Genomic DNA, 25,991 nt, shown 5'->3' on the forward strand with positions numbered 1-25,991 from the left:
AAAACCAGATGCTTTGAAAAGGAGATATGCAGAGGAGATGATGGTCTACCCCCTTTCCCTTAGGCTGCACTCAGCATGCAGTTTCCACCCTTCTGGGCATGCATGCAGAGACAGCCAGCAATCTCTTCTTGTGGTAACACAATCAGTTGGCTGGGGAGTCCTGTGTGGACACTTTCTGATGGAGTGTACTTAGCAGAGACACTGGATGCTTCTGAGCTGTGCCATCTGGACAGTATCTGCATTTTTTCTGTGGAGCTTTTTACCAGCTGTGACTACAAAACAGGATGTTTCTCAAACATTAAAGGAAAAAGGCCAACGAGTCAAGATTGGCTTTTGTAAGAAATGGGGAGAGAGAAAAAATGGTAGTTCCAGAGTGTGCTTGCTAAGAAGAGCTCCTTCATGGCAGTGGGGCAAGGGTGCTGGCTGGGTGCTGTGGAGTGACCTGGTGAGAAGGGAGAACTCCTAGAGGCTGGAGCAAACAAACATTAGCAGCACCTCTTGACTCTGTACCTTTCCCACCTGCACTTCCTGCAGCATCCCTGGGCACCACGTCCACCCAACAGCAGGCAAGGCTGGGCCACAGGTGGCAGATTGCCATGGACTGGTAATCACACCAGCAAACTCTGCAGAATTGGCAGGGTTTTATCCTTGCTGTCCTAGTCCATTCACCCATGAGTGCAGGGCATGCCAGTGAGGGTGGAGTTTTATTTTCAAGTGTTACTGCAGGAAACCAGAGTTACTAAAAATACTGTGAGGCTCTGACTGGAATTTCATAATTTCAGAATCATAGAATGGATTTAGAATGTACCTTAAAGATCATCTAGCTCCAACCCCACTACCATGTGCACAATTTGGGACATGCACTTGTTAAATACAGAAAACTCAGAGCCGAAAATTCCATTTTCTCTATGTTTTCTTTCCCCCTGTGTAGAAGTCTTTCTGTATCCTATCTCAAACAAAAAATACATTACATGTGATTATCTAGACACTGAATTCAAATGGGCAATGCAGCAACAGTTTCTAAAACATTTAAGACTGAAATGAACTGGGAAGCCAGGTCTTTTCTGCTCATTTTTGATAGTAAACTAAAAATTCTCATTGGGTTTGTCATCCTCATGATAACATGTGTGGTCATGGAACAGGGAGATTGCAGCACTCTCTAAGTGCAAGTTGGCATCAGTTGTTTTTCCAGAGAAGTTATGAGGTTATCATTTGCTAGTTTTCTTCATATCTGATTCCAAATTTGTGTAAGAATTATCTTAGTTAAAACTTCAAAAACTTTCAAGTCAGACATTGCTCACAGTAAACATTCTTGAGGCTGCCAAGAAACAAACAAACTAGCTAAGCTTGGCAGGAGCAAAATTGACATTCCTGGTAATTATGAAATAAAATTCCAAATAATTTTGATCAAAACCCCAACCCTTCTAGTTAATTTCTAACACATTTATATAGTAGACAAACCAGATAAAAACAAAACTTTATGTACACATACTTTAGTTTCTTTTACATATTCACATGATAGACCTTGCCAATTGCTTAATAAGAAAAATCTTCCTATAAGTGAACTCCTTTGAATAGTTGCCAATGGGAAGTCCTGTGACTGGAAGAAACTAAAATTAAACTGGAAGAAACCTGGAAGAGAAATCATTTTGCATTTGCCAGAAGATACACTGGAAAATCATAACTCTTTCTAATTTATATTTTGGCAATGTAAATGATCCCAGGATGAGAAAACAGACATACAAGATAAATACTGTATCTAGGAATGCCACATTGGAATATAATCCTACTTGAAGAAATAATTTCAACATTATTTTAGAACAACAGTGCAATTTTTTAGAAAAGGATGTTGATGCCCTAGAGATCCCAAAGACCTCCTAGAGGACAGGACAGAAAGAGGGGGGTGAATGGCCAGTCATTCCTTGTCTCTTCCTCTTCTGCCCTACCCTCCATCCCACCTATAGCATCAGTTATTAAAGTCACACAATTGTTCCAGAAAGGAGGTGGTGGAACAGTTCCAGGTTGACACTGCCAAGACAATATCCAATCCTAATGAGAGATGAAATTGTAAAATTACAGAGTTATTTTTTTTCCTCTGTTTGCTCAAAAAAGTTAGTTTTGGACAAACAAACCAGCAAAATTAAATTAAACATGTGGTTGATAAATGGAGAAGAGCATATGGAATAAAAACCTGGCTACCACAGGTACTTAAAGTACTGTTGGCTCCCATGCACTGTTATTACACATCTTTTGCTGAAAACTGTATACCTTTCACATTTTTGAACCTCCTGTGTGTTTCCTCATATTTTCAATCAAATTATTACATACTAGAAATATGCATAAGGGAAATTATGCTACACATTTTATGGTGTGCTGTTGCTTGTAGCAGTAATTGAAGTACCTTTTCCACTTATGAAAGTACTAATTTTATTTGGTTTTATTGCTTTTCTAGATGCAATTATTTATTTAGTGTGTTTTGGGTTTATTAAATTATGTTTACTATAGGAACATCATAAAAATGTATGAAAGCAACACATCAGCCACTACTGCCCAATGACTTATTTTGGGGAATCTAGTGTTATTTTTCATATCCAAACATAATAGAATAAGGTAAGAATAAAGAGATAATCTACACTGGAAAACAATGCAATTTTGAGATAATATAATAAAACACCTGGACAATATGATTTCATAAATCTTACTTCTAAAATTTACATGAGCTGGGCGTTAGGGTGGCTATTTTAGGACATGCAGCATTTTCTAAATGGAAACATAACAAGAAATATGATTAAACAATAAAGGGGAAAACATATACAGATTTGGCTTGTCCTGAACAACTGGTTCCTACAGAGCAATGAAAATATTTCTACCTCAGCAGATGTACTGCATCAGACTTAGGATCAGACTTACTCTGGCAGGGACCAACAGCTTTGTTTCAAAAGTTTTATCAGATTAATTTTTAGGAAGCTTTTTACATGCAGTATATGCATTAAAGATCTGATGTGACAGTAAAGCTGGCAGCAAAATTCCCAATACCTTCAAACAGAGACTCAGTATACTGTCATACACTAAAATAAAATCTTCAGCATTTGTTGGTGTTACTGTGGTGTCCACCCTCAGTGTAACTCCTGTATTTAGTATCAGTAACTGAATAGACAGAACATACCATTTGAAATCTCAAAAGAATATTTAACTTAACATAAAAGCAAAAAAACAACTGAAGTACCTAGAAACTGAAGTTAATACTTCCAGGATAGAAAGAAAAGGACAATATAAATTTTTTTCAGGCATCACAGGAATTGACTAAGAGGTATTTTTATGTTTTTAAGCCAAGGCCAGGATAGGAGAGATATCTTTCTAAACACTGTGGTTCAGTTCAGTCCTAATGCATTAACAAAGAAAATACTTGTTTGATTTCTCTTACAGCCAAGGTCTGTCTGAGTCCACAGGAATTCCTTTTGTCATTACACCAGAAAATTGAGTGAAAGCAGGAAATTTTCTGTGTTGTCAACAGGCAGAGCATTTGATAGTGAATGAAGACCAGGAGTTGAGATCAAATAGGGCGGCACATGGAAGAGGGGAAGAAAGGGAGGGAGGGAGGGAAGATGGTGAGAACAGTGGAATGAAAAGGTGCCAGACCTGCAGGCAGTGCCCTGCAAAGGTGCTCACATTGCACACATCAGCTAACTTCAGTGATATCACTTGCAGCAGCAGCTGCACACATTTTTGAGGATTTGATCTGCAGGGAAGAAATAAGATCCAATTAATGCTGGCAAAGTGTAAACATTTTTACCCAGATGGAAACAACCTGAAATGCTGAATGTGAGAAACTGTCAAGGCAAAAGGAGAGGATTCCAGAGCAGTGCAAAGGACAGGAAGCAGAGGAGCACAGGGACTGGTTTCAGAGGGTATTAGATGCTTATCTTTTCAGGCAGAAGACAATACAGTAATTATTCAAACATATTTCAAGGAAACAGGAATTGTTTGTGTTAAATCTGAAATAAACTAGCAATAAATAAAATGTGAAACTTTTGGCCTTGGCAAATATTTAAAATTTCTTCCTAACATTTAAGGACTGTGTGGAAAATCTTGTTCTATGAACTTTGAGTCGGTTTTAAGTTTACAACTGCCAGAGCATTTCCTAGTCTGAGAGATGCAACCTTTTCATGGTTACTTCTTGTGACTGCAAAAATGTGCATGGCTGAAATGTTTTGGGTTTTTAATTGTCTTTTGCACTTCAACTTGAGGACACCAGTTATTCAGGTAGGACACAGTACTCAAGCAGATAAAGAACAAATTCTCCAGTTCTTCACTTGTATAGGGCTGTAGAACTTCACCCTTTTTCAGGGAGCACAGACCTCAATCTTCTACAGATGACCTGAAATCCATTTCAGGTGCTGTGGGTCTCACATACAATTCCACAGCAACTCTTTTATTTGTTGCTGCATTTTCTGAGGCGAATTAGACATGAACAACCCAACTGTGAGCACATTGGAAGCAACACACAGGAGCACGATACAAGATTTTCCTCCTCTAAGCCACCTGAGTCTGGGTAAAGCTGCCAGTATCACTAGGCAGCTGCTGCCACACACGAGAAATTTGTTCAGTGAATTTTATTGACCATCTCCCTTAGCTAAATTTTATAGTTTTCAAATTCAATCATTGCAATACAGCAGACAGTTTTGGTAGTATGGCCTTTGTTCTAAACTCTCAACTCATCTGTATCTTGGCAAAAGTGGTGAAATTCCACTGGAGTGGCAGTAATTCTATCCAGTTTTTTCTGCCTTCTGCAAATTTTTAACTTTGTTTGGTTCTGTTAAGAAATATGCTAAGGCTCTGTGAGTGGCTGTGATTAGAGATGTAACTGGTCCAGGGTTTACAGCTGGAAAGCAAATCTGGCATGTATCTTTCAAATTTGCGAAATGTGAATAAATAAACTTGGGAATTTCATATTAAGGAGACTGAATATTTTGCTAATATACATCTTTCAAATCTGTAATATTTGAATTGCCAAAATGTTCTGTGTTTGTGAAATTAGAAGGAAACCTGAAAATCTTACTTAGCTCTGTTTCCTATTTTGAATATTATTTTTACTTCATCTTTTATGAACTAGCTCTAATGCAGAGCAAAGTGATTAACAACATATTAGAATTAGAATGGGTAGGAGAAGAACTATACCCAGTGTTATAAAATATCTACATACAGTGGTAATGACATTATAATGAATTTGTTGGTTCTGTTTTGCAGCCAAAAATCGCAGAGGAGAATTTAACATATGCTGAACTTGAACTGATGAAGCCAATTCAGGAAGCCAAAGGCATTTCCAGTATGACAGTGTACGCACAGATACTCTTTGAGGAGAACAAGCTGTAATAGTTCATGCCTCTATAAATGTCCTTTGTCTGTGTTCTGTTTAATTCTTGCTGTGCTGTTTATTTATAAAAATCATACAAATGTCTTTATTTTTTTATTTCCAATCATGCACTTCTATTTTTCTATGAGACTTAAACACAATGTAATTGAAAGTGATCATAGAAAAAGCAGCTGGTCAACAAGTAACATCCCAGAGATACCCTTTGTAGTGTTCTACACCCCTGTTTGGAATGGACTGGAGTTCCACCTGGGGCATTTTTAACACTAAACATTGTTCCTTCTTTAATGTCAGTGTGATGAGTCCAGCTGCAAACATCAGTATCTTAGCAAGGCTCAGGAGGACTAACAGCAGGATCCATGCCCATCAACCTGCTGTTGAAAGAAAAGACCATTGACCAGGAAAATGGCCCATCAGGAAAATATTAACCCAGTAAAGCTGAGACTTTTTTCTACAACCAAGGAAAAGCTAAAATTACTTTTTTTGCATTTTTCCCCTTCTCCAGAAATAGTTAAAAATGTCTGTACTCTGTATTTTCAAATTCCCTTTCTAAATGCCATTTTCTTAAAACACTTATGTTACTTTTAGTATGGTGTTTGAAATAAAATATTTCAAAATAATCTGAAAGAAACATTTATAGTTAAACCCCCATGATTTAAGGAAGAATATTCATAGTGTGGGAGCATCCCTCAGGATCTGATTTTTTAAAATTCTGATTTGGAATAGGAAAAACTGGATAGTGAATAAAAAACAGAGAGCCAGGACACTGCTTTTGGTCTTGGTTTAGTTTGGTGTTTCCAAACCTGAAAAAGTTTCCTCCTGTAGCCTGCACTAATGAGCTGCTGATCTAGAGGGAAAAAAAATTACGCAGCTTCTCCTTCAGTATGGAACAGACTCCATAAAGTCCTGCTGACTTTGGAGTTATTTCTTTGGAAAGATCAGGGCACAGGAGATAAGGAAATAAGCCTAATATGAGGACACAAAATCACATTCCTCTTTCTTTATCTCCTAATATTTGAGAAGACATTCTTCCTTTGCTTTGATACACATTCATGGAAAATGAGCTATTCTGTGCCATGCCAGGCATTTCAGTCATGAAGAACACCTGGACTGATGTTTTCAAGCTCATGTACCGTCTAAATTTCCCCAAAGCTCAGGGAGAGTTTGACATCCAAAATCTCTCCTGTCCTGGGAAGCTTTAACCCTTGAGTAACTGTGCAGTTCATGGAGACATAAAAGCATGGGCTCTTCAGGTCACCATCAGGTCATAGAGAGATACTTGGCACGTGCCAGGTCTGTGACAGGCTGCTCATTTAGCAGTATTTAATGTGGATTTTGGAGTAGCACTCCTTGGGTTCTGGAGTCATAACTAAGATGGTCCATGTTGGTTCTTCCTTTACAAGTGACACCTTTTTTAGTGACAGAACAGCTTCTCACCAGGGCTCAGAGCACAATTGGGAATCATCACAGGAACACTCATGCCCTTGTTCTTGTTACTGCATGGAAGTGCAGGAGAGGAGGATGTGGGGACAATCAAGGATGGGGACATGCATCCAATGGCAACCATGTGATGGAGCACATCAATGCCTTTTGGAGGGGCTCTCCAGTACAAGCAAGTCTGTATAAACTGCTTTTTAACTTTTTTGAACAGTGGTAGAGATCAGGAAGCACACAACTTGTTACTGTCTGGCCAGTATCTATAAATATAAAATGCAGTTTTCTTCTTCCACGATGAAGATTTTATCCATGATTGGATAAAAATCACTTCTATAAAAGGAATTTAAGAAAAGCTTACCAGCCTGATTGTTACGTACAGTACTAATTCCAATTCTATTCTTTCATCAAAACAGTTCTTTCCAAACTAAGGCCAGCTTTCATCAGTAGATTTGCTAGTAACTATTTGCATTTTTAATGTTTGCATTTGTGAGCTGCCAAAAAAGTTGTTTGTTTCCCTTTTGCATTATCCCAAGATTTAATCACCCACCAAAAGGGCATGGTATCTTTCCTTGTTCTCTGGTCTGGTGTTGGACTTCCAGTGACAACAGCAATCAACTCATTGACCAAAAGCAAATTGGTGCTAATGGGTGATTCAACATTTAGGGATCAATTTTGGAACTGCCAGTTTAACTGACTATTCAGAGAGGACATCTGTAATGCAGACAGCTATTCAAAAGGCCTTAGAAAAATGAAGAATTTATTAGTTGCTACTTTGGAATTTAAAATCCTAACACATTAATGATTTCACCACTTAGCTGTGAAAACTTTCAGGTTTAGTTACAAACATTTCTTTTGCATAGAACTGGCCATTGTGCTCATTGTTCAGAAGAATCCTCTCCTATATATTAATGCCCAGCATGTTAATGAATACCATTCTTCATGTATTAATATACTATATATTCTTGTTTATGTTTGATATCTAATTCCCCAAAATAATAGTTAATTGAACTGAATAAATTACCCTTTTTTATATGACTTGTTGTCTTAGTCTCTGTAGGATTTATTGCTTCCTAGAGAAGGATGTTTCTTCCTAGATTGAAGGACATATGTTTGTATCTTACACAACATTTGGGAAGTCACAGTATTTGGAACTGAATTCTTCATTCTGCAGAGAATTCCAGGCTTTTCAAATGTTTTCTATTTGGAACTTACTTCAAATTGCAGCAGAATCCTGAAAGGCAGCAGACCAGCTGAGTGAGACAAGGCCGAAAATATTACTCAGGAGAATACCCATCTTCTCAAGCAGACATTTCCTGTATTTTTCCTTATGCAATGTCCACCTAGATTTAACAATGTCAGATCATATCACTGGGGAAAGGAAAACATCATCCTGTAATTAATTGCACATCTGTAAGTGTCAAAGCAACCCACGGGAAGACTATAGAGAAGAAAATTTCATTGAGTATAATATGCTTTAGTGTGAGAAATGCAAAATAAACTGATTTTAAGAGTAATTGCAAGGCCAAATTAATCCCTGGCCTAACTCTCTCAGGCTTTAGCGGAACAGCAGCAGAGCTGAAGGTGGCCCACTGTTCTTTCATGGCAGGAATTCCCATGAAGACTCTTAGTACCTTATTAAGCAGCAGTTGGAGTCTGCTGAGTCACATTATTTTGGTTACTCCTTCTGTTGTCATTGGTAGAACACGGCTTTGTGCTGAAATCTTAACAAATACAGCTCTATTAGCCTCACACCATTTTAATATCAGATTGTTAAATGTTAATGTACTGCACCGTATAGCTTTAAATAGAATTAGATATGTTTACAGCTTTGGTTAAATGCACCTTGTTCCTCCACATTAAATTTTATTACTGGAATCCTCCATCAGCAAATAGGAGTAAATCATATTAGTGTTGCAGGCTGTGTGGGGGTTGAATCTGCAGCCCAAGGAAAAGGTATTTTATTACTCTTTATTACAACTTTCTAATTGGTAGGTGTGGTCAGCATGTCATTATCTCTGCAATTGCAAGAAAATTATTTGTTTTGGTATAACTGTAACGTAACTGTGGGATTCTCTTCATTAAAAAGTTCAATAAACCTGTGTCCTTAGCCGGGATTTGGCCACATTCTGCTGGCAAAGAAGGACTCAGACCAGAAAAGATTGCATTTAATGTTTAATATGTAGGTTAAATTCTGCTTTTGGAGGGCTTCTCACATCTCTGGTGAGTGACATCCAGCTGCAAAGACCATTTTTGGCTTCATTCTAACCTGCCAGGATAAAAGATGAAATTCCTAGATTTTACTGCATAATAAGGGGTCATCTGAGTTTTTTGCACTGATGGAAATGTGCTCATTCCATGTGCTTTGTTCCACTGGCAGGTTTGATTCCATTTTACTACCTTGGTTGGGCAGATCAAAAGACTGCATATCAATGGAAGACTCCTGCATAGCAATAGGTATTTCAGGAATCCTCCCTGTCTTGGCACCTTGCTGTGTCTCTCTTGTTCCTTACCAGCATTGCTGGGTTGTTTCCAAACCCCCACAAAGGGCTTTTCAGTCTTCCACCACTATGGTCAGAAATATTCTGGCAGCCCTTTGAGAGCCTCCTGCTGAGACCTGCTCAGCTTATCATTTTAGTACATAACAGGGACAGTAACTGCAGCTGTATTTCCCTTCTGTGAGGGTCTGAGACCTGATCTGTGAGCATCTGCCCCTGCATCTCACACCAGGGAAATAGGAGGTCATGTCCACAGAGGCCCTAGGCAATCTCACTTGGGTTGTGGTCCTGGCTGGGGAAAAACTTAGAGGAAAGGGACTGGTTTGGTCAAACACAAGCTTTCCCTCATGGACTTAATTTGAGTTAAGCCTTGGTAAAATCCTGTCTATTTTTCCTGTAGCAATATTTTGCCATAAAGAAATGAATGAAACAGAAGAATGCTTTAGGGCTTTGTACATAGAGCTGTGACAAGACAAGATCACCTTCGGAGCTTTTGCCTTCCTGTTCCAGGCTGGCATCATCTTGGGCACAATTAACAGCAGGACATAACTACCCACACCCCACATCTTCCCTTGAGAAATTAGCCATTGATAGTTTTGGATTATCCTGAAGAATGTAGAGGCCTGCAGGAACTTCTCTGGCTGCTAAGACAAACTCTCTCCTGACATTGGGGAGGGTGGAGGAGCACAGCACAGAATAAAGACTTCACATAAAATATAGAGGACAAAAAAAACCACATGGGGATAGACAACAGCTGTCACTTTCAAACAGTAACTGGATGGATGTTCTCTCCTTACCATGAAAGCAAATAAGAAGTCACTGAGTCCCACTCAGTGGTGCTGCACCATTTCCTCCACCTCTGATTCTGCCTGCTGCATGTGGGAACTAGAATGAAAACTGCTCAGTGCTGTCTGTGAAGGGATTTTTCAGGCAACCAGTTAAGAAGCTTTACACATCTCTTTGCCCTGAACTATTCCTGTGGGGCTGAAGCCAGAGAGTTAGGCCAGGGATTAATTTGGCCTTGCAGTTCCTCTTAAAAGGAGCTAAATCCATTTATTCAGAATTTCTCACACTAAAGCATATTATACTTGGTGAAATTTTCCTCTTTGTAGTCTTTCAGTGGGTTGCTTTGATACTTATAGATGTGTAATTAATTACAAGATTATGTTTTTCTTTCTCTAACGATGTGATCTGACATTATTAAATCTAGGTCGACATTGCATAAGAAAAGAATCATGGCCTAAGTACTCAGGTCAGAGGAAGGTCAACAATTTTGCTATTCAGCTGTTACTTTCTACATGGCACCTCTTAATCTTAAATGGTCCTGTTTTGCCAACTGTACTCTGCTCTCAGAGGAAAATATGCCCTTCAAATCCCTCTGGCAAACATAGCTGTGCTCACTTCTACCTCTATTTTCCCTTGCTTGCTCTCAAAGAGCAACCAGAGGATAGAAGAGGAACTAACACAACAGCCAAAATTAGTGAATTGCCATGCACATGATTACAGCAAATGGCAAAGGCCGCTCCTATGTATCACTATAAAAAATAACACTAATTGGGATGCTTTGCAATTTCCTGTACAACCCATAATTAGGTTAGATAAGAAACTAGCAGTGTCTAAGTACTATAAATGTCTAAATTAAGTTATTTTGAAAGTGCTTGGCACTTTGACATTTGAGAGTTCAGAGTAATTGGGGTATTGAAATAAAATTGCTTCTGTTATTTAAAAGGTCATTATCTTCTTCGGGTAGATATATAAGGACTCTTTTCTACTCTACTGAGCTGGTCTATTTGGTTCAATTAGACCTGCTTCAGTAGATTTCTAGTGGGCCTCCTCCCACTTATCACAGCCCCAGCACTGGCACAGAGAAGGGCCTGTAAATATACAGCCCAGAGATGGAGTATATATATTCAGCTCATAACCAGGCTCTGAAAAGTCCAGAGCTTCCCCCGTGAATACCACAGGCTGCTGTACAACAAGGTGGCAAATGAGTCCTTACACAACAAAAGCCAGCAAATGCTGGCTGAAGGCAGCCTGCCAGGCAGACAAAGGCTTTGGAGCAAATCAGGATTTCACTTTCCCAAACAAATCATCTCATAGTTTGACAGCAGCTCTGGTTATTTCCATAACTACTGGAATTCCTTGTTTACAACATCCATGGTTCCACTGTCACACAAAGATATGCCTTCCTGCTCACTTACTAGATCTGGTACTCTGCAACTGTGTCAGTCAGTGGTGGGAATTTAAATTACTACACCTTGACTGCATTTGATTTTGGTCAGTCCAGCAGTGTCAGTAAAATAAGGAGTATAAAGACATAGACATTGGCCAAGGAGTCTTACCACCACTTCTCCACTGGAGATGCCACAGCCAGGAGATGGTAGGGAGCAGACTGAGCACTGGAGGGACCAAAGAGCACTCTCACTATTCACTCCTGTGGCTTACTTCATGTGCTCCCCTCAGGAGAGCAGAGCATCCCATCAAAACTGGAGTAGATATGGGAACAGGAGATTTTGTTGTCTCTTGTCCAGAGATCATATGTGCAAGGGAGAAACAAAGTCTTGAGATCCTCATGTCCAGACTGAACAAGGAGGCAATTTCTGACCTGAAACAAGGAAAGTTCCCATGTTGGCTCCATGACTGCTCTACACTGAAGTCTCCACTTGCATAGAGTTGCAACACCTGAATATGAAACACATCAAGTGACTGCTGAACAGAAGCACTGCTGTCCCCATCAGAAAGGCTACATTTGCTCAGTACTCATTACAGCAAATATTACTCATAGTCACTAATATTCCAGTGTACTGCTGAAGGCTGCCTGGCTCTGGGTACCATGTTTCTGTAAGACATTTATCCCTAGTGCAAGGAATAAGGATGAACCCTTTCAGATGAGCCCTTTAAAAATTTCATGTGGCAAATTTTCATGAGCTTCCTGATGCTTGGGAAAAGCTTAGATGACAAACTATCAGAAAAAAAGTACAGAGAGGGTTGGCATTCCTCCACAGGGATTACACCAGCCTGTACCCTCTCACACCCCCACATCAGCCTGGCTGACTTCAATGACAATAATTGGCATGCACACATCTGAACATGACACCAATAATGCAACAAGTGATCCCTGAGCTGAGAAGAGTAGCGCACAGTGACAAGCACAGGGAAAATTTTCATGTGGGAATTACAGATTGCCTTGCATAGATTTCTCAAAAAATGTTCAAGTAAATTCTCTTTTCTGAAGATGCAAAAGCCTCGCAGTGCACAGGCAAATATTGCTTCATGAGTGTTAACTAGCCTGCAAAATGCTAGAGATCAGATTAATTTATGCTCAGTGCAATAGTTTTATAAGGCTTCTGTTGCTGAACAAGGAAGCAAGATAGTCTTTGTAATAACCAAATAAGTGTAATTAAGGCATTTTAGGCTTTATGTTACTCAAATATATTAAACTGGTTTCTAAAGTCACATAAAGGTTTGGTTGTTTCACATTTCTCTTCTTCATTTCCCTATAGGGCAGAGTTAAAACTTATTTCTGCATTTCTTATCCTAATGCCATTGGATTTCTTTTAAGGATGATTCTCACCCTGAGCTACTTACCCTGTGCAAAAGTTGGTTCTGAGAGAATAATAACATTCTGTTGATGTTCACACTGTTCCACTTACATAAACAATGGAGTTATGCTAAAAGTATTTGCTGTGCAATTGCTTTACTTCATTTTTCAGGCTAGGTCTGCTACCCCTGCATCCCAAGCATGTGTCACATCAGGATACTCACAATTCACACCACTACTGTCCCTGACCTAGCACCAAGTCTTATCTATGTATCAGTCAAAGCCACCTCCACACCCAGAGCTGATGGAATTTCCTGGACATTTTCATGGACACTGAGAATTTACTAGATATGCAGGACACTAAAACAAATATTAAAACAGGTGAGTGTTGGTTTCAGGTGATCCTTCAACCATTTATTACAAATTTTGAGCAAAAACTTCCTGTCCCAGAGACCTACCTGTAGAAAAATGACCTGGTAGCACTCTACCCCAGTCACACACACTGGCTGTATCATGCCTAGAAAATATGATGACTGCAGCATGCTGACATTTTTGCCTCTGCAGTCTGAGTCATGCTTTTGGTATTCACAGTGTGTGTTTCTTCCCATGATTTAGGTCATTTAGGAAAAATTCTCTAGACCTAGAGAAGAACCCAAAATTTTCTCAGCCAAGCATTGCTGTACAGCAGATCATTCCTAATGAGAACTTCTACCAGGTTGAAATTGCAACCCACTTCTATTCATCTGCCTTTTATATTCTCCCAAATTACAGCTCCTTTAAGATGAGGAGAAGCTCGACTTGGGAAAACATTTAATGTGCTGACTTCCACTCACACATGCACATTCTGGACCTGTTCTCTGTGACTGAAAACAGATGTTGCTGAAGCAACTATTGAAGATTTAAGAGAACTGATGTTAGGCACGAGGAGATAAGCCTGTCAAACCCATGCATGGCCAGCCTACAGCTGGCCTCTTACACCAAACACAGCCAGGTTGATGTTTAGAATATGGAGCCATTAGTGCAGCTGCCCAGGCTGCCCAGTGAGTGCCACTGCCAGCTCTAGAACAGGGGGCATCTGCTCTTGGCAAGCAGGCTGCATGAAAAGGCTGAAGGAGGGGGCAGTTTGCAAACTATTCAAGGTGCTTAGCAGGAAAATGAAAACACAGGTAGTGACCTTGTTCCACGGTTTACCATGGTTCAGTAAAGCTGTATTTGCTGTTGACAGGAATCCAAGTCTTGCTGTCCGTGTATCCAAATCATAGCTCATTTCTAAGGAATGTGCAGAAGGAAGAGGAAAGAAGTGGTATACTTTTGTAGACAATTAACATTTCCCTAGTCCTCAGGAAAAATAAAAATAGGCATAGTTCACCTTTGCTCCATATTTTGATTTGATTATTGGTGTGTCTTGGCCTTTTTTTCAGTGTATGTTTCCCCGAGCACAGAAAGATTAGTATTTGACTCATCAAGTCCTGCACTTGGAGGTCAGAAAGGAAGACCAGGCAGGTCATCTGTGTAGGCATAATGCAGACTTCCTTGTATGCCTGCTTACATCTAATTACTGCATTTTCCACAGGCAATTACCTCACTCACAATGGAGATGAGGCCGAACCATGAGGTGGTTGTGGTAGGGACATGTCTCAGCACTCTGTAGGGAAGGAGGATGTTTGCTACAGGAAGATTTGCTCACTCGGCAACATAATTCAAAAGAAGAGTCATTAGCTAAGCAGTGTCCTATAGGAAGAAGAAAGCTGATCATGTAATTAAAAGACTGGTAAGATCCTGTACTCTACTCCAGACTCTTCCTAATGATGCTAGCAAGTCTCTAGCACCAAGATTTTGGCATACAGCAGCTCCTCATGTGCAGCACACATGGGGTTTCACTCCTGCAGTGCTATCCAGTCCCAGTACTCTGGAAATCAGGGAACTGTCTGCTCAAGGAGGTATTTGGTGGTATGAACAAAAGAGCCATCATATCTACAATGTCCTTCGTGTTCTTCTTGGCACATCTGTGACCCAGTCTGTGTGTTCAGGATGCTGCTCGGCCTGTGTATGTGAGGTAAGATATTCAATCTCTTCACCAGGTCAAGGACGAGCAGAAGGGAGTTATCAATTTAGTTCCTTTCAATTATGCTAAAATGTTAAAGAGGCTGATTTTTCACAGTTTTTCTATTCCCACTAGGGACACAAATGGCACTTGAATTTATTACACTGTAGTTTCAGCCTTCATTTACTACAAATACTCACTTTTACCATAAAGGGAGATTGTGGAGGTAAATCCTGAAGTATGTCTAATATACCGAACTTCAGAGAGTAAAAGGACAAGGTCAGAAAAAGGACAGAAAAGAAGGAAAATTAATTAATATGTTGACCAGCCGTGTCAGATCTTTCTCCTCACCTATTCCATACATTTTGCCTGACTTACTGAAAAAAAAGAGTCAGAGACAGGAAACATTGCACCATAACACGTATTCACAGTCGGGCTGGATAAAGGCACCAGAATCAGGCTGGGAGTTCCAAATTTCACTTTGCGAACTAAATAGCTTTTCAAAAGGCATGCATACATTTTTATGCAGATTCAGGGAGGAGGGAAGAGTAAAAAATTGAGATATTATTATTCCTTCATGTCAGTGAAGAACAAAAATACTGGAACATACTCACCTGTTTGAGGCCTGAGTATTTTTTTATTTCATGATATTAAAAACACAGTATGTTATTATTAAGCTACACTGCTCTTTTCATAATCAAGGCAGTTTTATTTGCTAAATAATATTGTGAAATACAATGTATTATGTCAAATTCAGTATCTAAAATAACATTTTAAATACAAAAGTTTTCCCAAGAGAAATGCCACAAAAATCTCATTGTATATGCCTATCAGTCAGTTTCTCTCACAACTTTGGGGTCCAGCATCTAAATTAAATTATTATTGTCCGCAGAGTCAGTCCAACACCTCCCTTAAGATTCAGTCCCCAACCAGAGGCTTCCAGTTTCTCTGATTTTCTCATGTTTTGAAGGGTAATTTTTCTCTCCATCCAAAAAGATGAAAAAAACAAGAAATCTTGGCTATTTCTTTCTACCCATCCACAGACCAGCAGCAGAGTCTTCCCCAGTCATCACCAACTAGGAGCTTGGAGGAATTTCTTGAGAAAGAAAGAAAAAGACAAAGAAAACCATGTTTAAGAAGATGGCAAAAATAGGATCAAGGCTTTTTCTATATGTGCACCAATTAGGAGGATGCAATATTTAGGGGTGTACATTATCTTTAAAGGTAACACTGATCACCCATGTTGGAGAATATTCAGAGTCTGATACTTCAAGACTGAGCTTAGAATTGGGTACAAAATTTCCTGGAGTTCAGTGACTGAGCTGGGGACAACTTAGCCAGACCAGAAGCTCTTACCCTTCTCTGAGATTCTATGGATATTAAATAATCTGCTGTCTAGATTCAGAATTCAGACTTGTTAACATGATGTCCTGGCTTCAGCCAATGAAATCTCTGCTGCATGCAGTGATATGAAACTAATGAAACCAACCCTCACCCCAAATATTCTCCCTTTCAATGCACATCAGCATCACATGAACTGCTCTAAAGCTGAGCATGCAGAATGCAGGAACATTTTATCAACTGTCAAAATTTCAACACTTTTGGAGAAAGAGACATTAACAGTTTTACAGGACATCACAACATCCTGGAGTAGGAGATGGTAACAAATATTACAGCCAGATGACTTTGGGAGGGGCTTGACTAAACTAAAATACCGCTGGCTGTGCAAACTGAGAGGAGTTGAACAACAAAGCTGTCCTTTGGCCAAAAACTTCCTGTTCACATTTTAAGGAGGTAGTATCTCCAGCAACTCCTAGGAGAGGAGTTATTTCTGTGTTGCAGAGATGGCATAGCAGCTACTGAGTTCTACAGCTGTCCTGGCCAAAACTTTCTATGGCTCTTGGCTTGTCTCCCTCCTGTCCAAGGACTCCCCCAGCATCCTTCATTAATGCACCTAGCCAGGCCAGCTCCTTGAGGAGCTGCTTTTGGCTGCAAGAGGTCTGACTGAGCTCTCAGAACCCCCCAATCCAAATTAACAGCTTGAACCCAGCCCCAGCCCCAGCCCCAGCCCCAGGCTCCGTGCCGGGCAGCGCTGGCGATGGCCCCACCTGGACACGGCCAGCGCCGTCACCGCTGGGCTCGTCCTGCTCGTCTTGCCAGTCAGGGCAACGCTGGGATTCAGCTCCCGACAGAGAACAAGATGTTTTCCACACTTGTTACCTGTTGTGTGGTTCAAAAATAAATATTTAGAAAGCGTCTAGGGGGCAGCATGGATGGGATTGTTATTATTTACGGTCAGCAAGTTGTTAAGTTGAGAACAAATATATTTAATCTTGGCCCGTGCTGTTGCAAAATAGGCCCATCCCAATTTAATTTGTGGCTATGATAGTTACATGTGCTGACGTGCGGCTGTATCAATTGTGTGCTAAATTGGATTTGTGTATTATTGCTTTCTAAATTGCATGCCTAGTTCAGCAAAATTGTTCATCAGTTTTCACTGGCTCTGTGCTTAATAAGATGCCCCACAATACTTTGCTGCCAGGATATAATACAGCCCATAATTGCCTAGTAAAAAGAAATTACATAAAGCCCTGGTATTATCAACTTATCTAAATCTGCTCATAACAGAACCAATAATTAAATGCTGTGGACATTTCGCATACACACATGTACATACACACACACACACCTAACAACACAACTCATTCACAGTTACTCTGGTCGTTTTAATGACTGTGTTTTGTATTAATTTTATTTTCTTTAATGCACAGAATGAGATGTGGGAATATTTGGTAATTTAAAATAATTCTTCAGTCATCCGAATAATTTAAGGTAATATGACCCTGCTTTGATTAGACATCTCAACTCTTTGTTAAAGAATGCTGTTCCCATATCCATGTGAAAACATACAGTCTTATGGTCATGGGCAAACAGGTGTTGTTTCTACACATCACCAGATACCTGGGGTGCACACAAATCTTTTATTGTCCTCTTGGAAAAAAAACACAAGAGTGTTCTGTTGTGCTCCCATGGATGATTTTTAAGTCCTCGTTTAGAAAACTGCTTAAGATACACATTTACAAATAGCTAAAATATCAGTCTATTCAAAAACATGCATATGCAATTATGCCTGGAAAGACCTGCCATGGGAAGTTATAGACAAGAACTTCAGAAATCCTTAAATCAAAGGAGACTCTTCTATAGGTAAAGAGAATCCACCAAATGACTACAGAATACCACAGAGATTTTGGAAAGAATGTTGCCTTTTGCTTTAACTTATTGACAAAACAATCTTCGATTAGAGGTAAGGACAAAAACAAATATGAAGTTACCACAGCCAGACTATCTCACATATGGCATCTCAGGTGTTCTTGCACCTTCCCTGGAAGCATCTGACTTAGGCTACTCCGAGGCATGACAAAAGGTCAGATAAACATCTGGTTAGGGCATTAAACATACAGAACCATATTGGAAATATTTTCACATAGCAATCTAAGTAATGTTGATGCCAAGTTCCATGAACAACACTTCCAAAGATCTCTGTGGTAATGCCCAATTACTGTATAATATCTTTTTTTTTTTTTTTTTTGCAGATGTTACATCTATGGCTCTATATTTATGCAAATTGCATGCCTAAAATTGAAGTAATAGAGAATGTCTGTAATGAGGACCACGGCAAATAAGTGGAGCAAATTATACATAACACCACAATTCCTTTCTCTTAGAAGAAGTGTTGGGAAAAGAAAAAAGCTGTGCTATTTAGCATGTGCCTTTAAAGCTTTCTGACAGGTTTCAACTCCTGTATTTGTTAGAACAGGGTAGTGAGCTTGAGCTGTTTTTAGTACCAGCCAACACCATAGTCCCACGATCTTATTAACCTCAGCTCTGTGAGAATTCCACAGTATCAGCTTCAGCTGCACACAGCCTTGAATAAACAGCTCCAAGCACTAGGGCCTGGTGCTGGCCTCCCATCAGTTTGAAGGGCCTCTGACTTCTTTTAAGGTGGCAAAAACAACAAAGTTCTCTGTTCCATCCCAGAGCAGGATCTGGCACTGCCCACTCTGATGTGATGCCACGATACTTTAGTACAGGCCATCAGCAGAGGTGCCAAGGCAGTGGACTTTCTGGAGCCAGGACTATTTCCAGCCATTGTTTTCACAGGTCCATGCAGAAAGGTGGTCTTCTGAGGTTGACAGAACCCCTGTGAGAGCCTGTGAAAAAGCCTTTACCTTCATCCAGGTGTGCCCACGACATGGCTGGCTCAGGTGTGCTCTGTCTCCAAGGTGGAGCAGTTGCCATCCACCACTGCTGCTGGTCAGACTGCACCAGTTGCCCACACCATGTCCCCTTCACACCCCCTCTTGTTCCTCAGAGCCAAGCAAGGCTTGCAGCATTGGTCACCGAGCAGCTCACAGCCCACCCTGTGGCCATACCTGTGCTGCCCCGCTCTTCTGTCGTGCCGCTCCGCGCTCGCGGTCCAGCACCTTGCTCTGGGGTACTGCTGTATTTGGTCTTCCACAGCTGTGCCAGCGAGGGAGCAAAAATGGAAGAAAAAATATGGATTGTAATAATGGGAGAAAGATTCAGCTCCTGCTTCTCAGCAAGGGGTGGAATTTGACTTCTAACACCAGAACAGGATTTTGCAGTTCTTTCCCTGTCTGCCTGTGCTGCAGGGTGTCACACTGGAGGGATGTATGCAGGGAGCTGGTAGGGTTGCAAGGCTGACACGCTGTCAAAAATCCCAGTAACCCAGGAATTTCACCTACCATACTGGAAGCAGAATCAGCAGTGAATTTCTACTCATGAGAAAGTGGGACTTAATATACTGAGCTGTGAAGTCTCAGAAACCATATTCAAAATGTTTCTGTGGAGTGATAGAGTTTTTGCTTTCAGAATCACCCCAGAATGGACAGCACATTTTAAAATTTCTCCCTGAATGGCAAGAAGTCCTCTTGTCAGGAGGATAAAAATTGATAGGAAGTAAATATTTTACTCTGATTTTCATTTTCTGCCCTCTGCTGTACTGTTAAGAAAGTGGTAAAGGCTTTCAGTGTCTCTATCCCTCCACTTAGAATAAAAAAAACACCTCTACCTCCAGTCTACAAAGAATCAGGACTCCTTTTCCTCTCTCCCATCCACCTACCCTCACCACTCCATCTGTGCTGCCTGTGATGATGATGCTGCGTGTGTCCCAGTCCATCACTTCAGCAAAGCAGCAGCAAACGATGTGGCCGGTGGGGCTGCAGGCAGTGCTGATGCTTGCAAGAAGCTGGCCATTGACTGTCCACAGGTACACGTAGGAGCCCGCACAAGAGAGAATGTCACCCTGCAACAGAGCAAGAGGCCATGTCTCCAAGTGCTACACTCATCCTCCTCGTAACTTTTAAATGCTGATTAGAAATTGCTGAATTGCTCTGATTTAAATTCTGACCACTGTTTTTCTTCTTGGCAGATGATATAAACCAGACAAAGTAAAAATTACTTTTTTTTTCTATGACAAATTCTGACATTTTTACATCACAGAAACCTGAAACAACTGCCTCAGATTCAGAATTAGCAAGATAATGCAGAAACTAAGGGTTTTATTGTTTTGTTTTGTTTTAAGTGAAACTATGTAATGAAATGTTCCCTTTCTGTTTCCCATAAAATCCAGGCTTTTAGTAAAAAAGCAGACTGACAGACTGACCTAGCACAGGGACAGGGGCTATGCACAAGCAGTGCCTAGAACAGGTTCTGGGCCAGGACTAGTGCTCCTATAAGTTTTACAAATAAGCATTCTCCGAAACAAGGACACGGTGTTCACCTACTTAGTTAGGAAGCCTTTGGTGATTTCACAATCCTCCTCTGCCCCTCACAGGGAGCTCACTGTCATCACATTTCTACACCGTGTTCTGCATTTGACCAATGACCAGCTCTGCATTCAGTGACCTGCACTTGTGATGCAGAAAACATCCTTTACACAGCATCTCTCCACTCCATGCAGGTGCAGCCTTACCAGAGGCTGCTTCTAAGGAGCAAACACAGGTCAGTCCTTAGGGAAACACACAGAACCAAGAGCCAGTGCTGCAATTGTAAATGATCTAATAAAAAGTGCATTTTGATCAAGTTATCAATTGAAATTCCACATAACTTTCCTATTCTTGATCCACACTAAGAATCAGCTAAATAGAACCTCATCAGCCAAGTCATCTGATTCTGAGAAAGGACAGTGTGCCCTTAAATTAGCAGCATGTATCTGGTTTAAGTCAACAAACACCTTACACTTCACCCCTGTCTCATTTGGGGCCAGGGCTCTTCACACTGCTGGGTAGAATTCTGGAGATAAAAAAATGATAGCATGTTCAAAACAGAGCAGCCATTAATTCAAGAGATTACATTTCAGCTACCTTATCTGAATGAGAGTACATGATGTCCAGGCATTTGTCTATGATCTACACTGCTTTCCAGGTCTGGATCAGGGATTTAAAGCTAACGGAAATAATTAGTTGCAGCAAGCTTTTACAATTCTCCTTAGTTTATGAACTCTTCACGACAGTTCTAACCTTGTGTCTATGCTGCACAAATACTATGAGGTTTGGATCTCTGGATGGAACTTCTAGATTCTCAAGCAACTCCAACAAACACAGAATGAAGAGCTGTATAGGGTTCTTATTTCACCAATTTTTTTTTCCTTCAAAACTTTGCCTTGAACCATTGTGATTTTTCAGGAAAAAACCCTTTCTACCAATCACATAATTTTGTGTCAATCAAAATACTGTAGCACAATGGAAGCACTTTGTTTTCATGTAGCTTTATGTAAATATATAGAGAAGAATTAAACAAAAATTACATTTCAGAATTAAGTGTTCTGTTTTGCTAATTTTGAAAAGAATTTTTTCATCCACAAGATATGGTCTTTTTATTTTCTTTTTCCTTGAAGCTTCAGTCATACTTTTCTAAGGTTTTTTCCACTATTAAATGAACCTTTTGACATACTATTATCCAAACAGCTTAACCATTTTCACTCCAATAAAGTTGAGATCAGTCATTTGGATCAGTCACCAGGCTGTTCCTGGCACAGACTGTCTCATTTTTGGACAGTTCCAGGAGAGCAGATACCAAGTGGAAAGGCTGCTGTACTGGCTGGTACAGAATGGAGAGAACTCTGTCCCTTTGGGATCTCGAGCAGCTCTGTGCCAGCCCACCCCCTCACTTCTGGATGCTTGGCACTGCTTCAGCTCACTTCATAAGGGACCACCAAGATATTCTGAACTGCCCTGCTGAAGCCACTGGCCACTTTACACTAACCAGGACTGCTAGGACTGGGAGCTGAGCTGGCACTGAACAGACAACTTAATTCCCACCCTCAAATTGCTAGCCATCAGACTGCATGGTTAATAAAGCTCTGATAGAATATGGCTGTTTTGGCACGCACTAAGTAGAGAATATCTGTCTGGTTTCTTACTGCTATGAATTCAATTTTGATTTTGTACAATATCCAGGACTGGATTCAACCTTGAATTGACTGAGTAGCTGAAACCCTGTTCTAGTATATTGGCAGAGAGAAAAAATCAGATATGAAAGCAACATTTTTGGGACTCAAAAGGTTGGGAGAAAAAAAAAAATCTCATCCAGAGTGTTTATAGTAAAATCCAATACAGAATATATTCCTATCAACATGCATGCAATTCTGGCCAGGCACAGACCAACAGATTTGTACCCACGACTATCAGGAGTTCTCCCCACACCTGGGAGTAGAAAGCAAAGGAAAAAGCCAACATTATCACTGCAAAGGTGTAAGGCAGTTGTCAGCTGAGCTGGCAGACTGCAGTCTAACACGTCTCAGCTGCATGAGTGTGCAGCTCAGATGTGGCTCTGCTGCAGGAATGTCAGGAGAAATTAATGAAATAACAGGGCAAAAAGGTTATGGGTGAGCCAAATCCAGGATGTACTAGGGTAATACTTCATGCTTCATAAACTGAAAGTTGTTTAATCTTGCTATCTATCTATCTATCTATCTATCTATCTATCTATCTATCTATCTATCTAATCTATCTACAGATATTTCTACTTAGCTACTCAGTCTAAGATGTTGCTTTTAGTGCTCACCTCTCATCATTAAGAACTATTAGCAATCTCTCTAGAAAGAAAAAAAAATCAATGTATCAGACTCTCAGGATGTTTTTATGTTGGGAAAAGCATCCATTACATTATCATGAAATGTTCATGGATGCATCAGAATAAAGATGATAAATGAAGATCTTACTGTTGAATTGTTGATGGCAACAGAACAGAGGCTTTCCTCATGGGCAGGAAGCTGGTTTATGAACGTCAGCTGGTTCAGGTCCCAGATGATGCAGGTTCTGTCATCGGATCCACTCACAAAGATGCTGTAGCTTACAGATGCAGCAAGGCAGGTCACTGCCTGGGTGTGTCCATACAAAGCCTGGTGGGGAAAAAACAGCCAGTAAACCACAGTAGATGGTGGGTGATTTACTAGGGAACTACAGTCCTACCTCATTTACTTAGTAAGAACAAACAACCAAGTCATTCTTTGGAAAACTGAAGAGTCAATGAGGGGGGAACACCAAAGGATATTACAGAGAAGCATCCTTATCCTCAACTCAAGGTTAAAGAAAATTGAAGGTCCAAGAGTTTATATGACTTGCCCAAATTGCACAGCGATTCAAGGCCCCTGGCCTACTCTTCACACTCCAGACAGTGCTTTGTGCTCAGGAAGAAAAAAAATCTTTTTTTTTTCACTTCAGTCCATGCAGTTTTAACTAAAATTTATGCTTGGAAATTTGTCAATATTTAAAAAACTTTTTGAAATACAATTTATCAAGATGTATTTTGTAACCTTTTCAGTCTTTCTGTGTATCTGAAAAAGTGTGACTACATTTCTAACACTGGTTAAGAAGAGAAACGGCATTTAAGGAAATTTCTTGCTTTAAAGACATGTAGAGATTCCTTTCTCTTTCATTATTACACAGCATTCTTTTTGTTGTTGTTTTATAGGTTCAGAGACATAAGGAATGTCCAGTTAGGCTTATTTAAACAGTTTATTTAAAAAATAAACATGCTTTAGGCAATTGAATAGCACAGATAGAAGGCATGGATTGAAGTATGCTGCTAACAATTGTTGTATGCAGCATTCTCAAGTGACAGCAGTGTACACTTCTGCTACATAACCACAGTAAATGACAGTGCAACCTGTAGGGTGGCAGAGAAAAAGTCCTTCACAGCTTTCCTATAAAGACTTTCAGAGCTCATTTCTTAGCTGCCTTACTGTGAAAAATCAGACCCACCAGTTTCATTTTTTGGTCGTCAAAGGAAATGCATGCTGCTTGCTGGCTTTCTTTCCATGACATTATTAGCACATTTCTTGGTTCTATCTCAGTTCAGCTTGGAGCAGGGGAGCCACATGTACCAGATGGCTTTTGTGGACACACCTCATGCTCTTTTCCAGCATGTGACTGCGATACTGAGCTTTTTCTGGCTAGCATGCCCTGCCACTTGTCAAGGTCACCAGGACAACAGCAATCAAACATTAATCCACTGGTGAGGAAGCTGAGCTGCAGCAGGATCTCTATTACTGAAGGTGACCCACAACTGTGAGGGATGACTTTCAGCTTAGAACTTATTCCATTCACAAGAACTGTCAACTATAAATACTGGCACAAAATTAGGTCTTTAACTGTGGTTTTTAGAAGTCAGAAACACTCTCACCTGAGCATGGAAAAGAAGGCTCAGTGATAGCTTTGGACTGGCTGTAGAACATTGTTTTTACAAAGGACTGGGCATAATCAAGTGCTTGAGAACTATGCAAGACTGCTGCAAAAAAGACTGGGACAAGGCAGGGTCAAGGGCTCAAAATTTCCTCTCCTTTCTCCAAAGCATAAAAGAAAATATATCCAGTGTGAAAGCATCCAACAGCCAAATCAACCCAAGCTAAGCTCCTGCACAAGTTTCACTAAAGCACTTTTCACTTTTATCTTAATCCATGAAGATTTAAATACAAGCTGAGTATGGAAGAGAGGGATAGACCTTCACACAATTACAATATCAGTTTCAACCAGCAGTCTCAATGCACATTCATGAAAAAACATCTCATGCTTTTGTCTCCCTACATCTTTTCATTATCACTCTGCAAAGGCTGACAGATTTTTCCTTAATGGGAAATATCCTGCAGAATATTTGCATAAAGATCCTGATGCCTATCTCCAAGGTATTTTAACAAATATCAAATACAAAAAAGAAGGCCAGCTTCACTGCAGGAATGTTTAGTCCAAGAAAACTTAAATCAAGTTTGACCATTCAACTCAACTGACTGACAAGGACACAGACTCTTTACAGATAGGCTCCACACCTTCCTGAGAAGTCTGTGAGGCACAGAGCACACCTTGTTCTAGTGTTTCATTTGGCCCAGCAATTCTCATGACTGGATTGCACAGATCCCTCTGCCAGTAAATTGCATGGATCAATACACTCACAATCTTTAGTGTTCCACAGAACTGTGGAACCAGATCCTGCTAGAGAGGCAAAAGCTACTTTTTCTGCAGAAATACAATTTCTGTACTTTGCTACATTCCAAACCAGAATGTGTTGGTCCCATGAGACAGCTGGTAAGTGAATAGCATCCACTTTATAGCACATAAGCTGTTCTTAAGCAAAGCTCACTCTCTCAGGAATTTGTTTTTGTAGTCACCATGAAACAGTGAATTACATGAAAGCAGAAAGTAATTCACTGGAAGACATTTAGAACCATAGTTCAAGTTTACATCCAGTCCAGACAGTCATAAAAAGAAAAAAAGCCTCTGCTAGCAAGTAAAGCAAAAAATACAAAATTTGTTATTGCATGATCTCATACCACTTTGTGGATTTTGGGTAATACCAAATTAATCACAGTGGAACACATCAGCAAAGCTGATTTTAGATTGTTAAAGAGAAAGACATTATAATGCAGATAGAAGACAGCCTCTTTGGTTGCCTGAAACTCAGACTGACCCCTGACTGGTATAGTTTAGATGCTGATGAAAATTATTGCTTATGCTTTTCTCTACTGCTAGTTCTTCCATTTCTATGTTCATGTTCTCCTTTGGAATAATAACCAGCTGGATTAAA

General features: G+C 40.1%; 2 protein-coding genes across 2 annotated transcripts in view; one reads left to right on the forward strand and one right to left on the reverse strand.

The window, feature by feature from the left end:
• VSTM4 (V-set and transmembrane domain containing 4) overlaps nucleotides 1–5,373 on the forward strand; it is a 30,447-nt gene extending 25,074 nt beyond the window's left edge. Inside the window, exon 8 of the mRNA XM_062496581.1 lies at nucleotides 5,248–5,373. Coding sequence (XP_062352565.1) covers nucleotides 5,248–5,373 — 126 coding nt within the window. The remainder of the gene's footprint in view (nucleotides 1–5,247) is intronic.
• Nucleotides 5,374–15,917: 10,544 nt separating this feature from the next.
• WDFY4 (WDFY family member 4) overlaps nucleotides 15,918–25,991 on the reverse strand; it is a 117,306-nt gene continuing 107,232 nt past the window's right edge. The window contains exons 57-61 of the mRNA XM_062496929.1: nucleotides 23,134–23,313; nucleotides 20,032–20,214; nucleotides 19,322–19,409; nucleotides 16,997–17,108; nucleotides 15,918–15,984 (exon numbers count right to left, since the gene is read on the reverse strand). Coding sequence (XP_062352913.1) covers nucleotides 15,918–15,984; nucleotides 16,997–17,108; nucleotides 19,322–19,409; nucleotides 20,032–20,214; nucleotides 23,134–23,313 — 630 coding nt within the window. The remainder of the gene's footprint in view (nucleotides 15,985–16,996; nucleotides 17,109–19,321; nucleotides 19,410–20,031; nucleotides 20,215–23,133; nucleotides 23,314–25,991) is intronic.

Source organism: Cinclus cinclus, chromosome 7 (genome assembly GCF_963662255.1).
Source record: "Cinclus cinclus chromosome 7, bCinCin1.1, whole genome shotgun sequence".
In the NCBI taxonomy this organism is placed as follows: domain Eukaryota; kingdom Metazoa; phylum Chordata; class Aves; order Passeriformes; family Cinclidae; genus Cinclus; species Cinclus cinclus.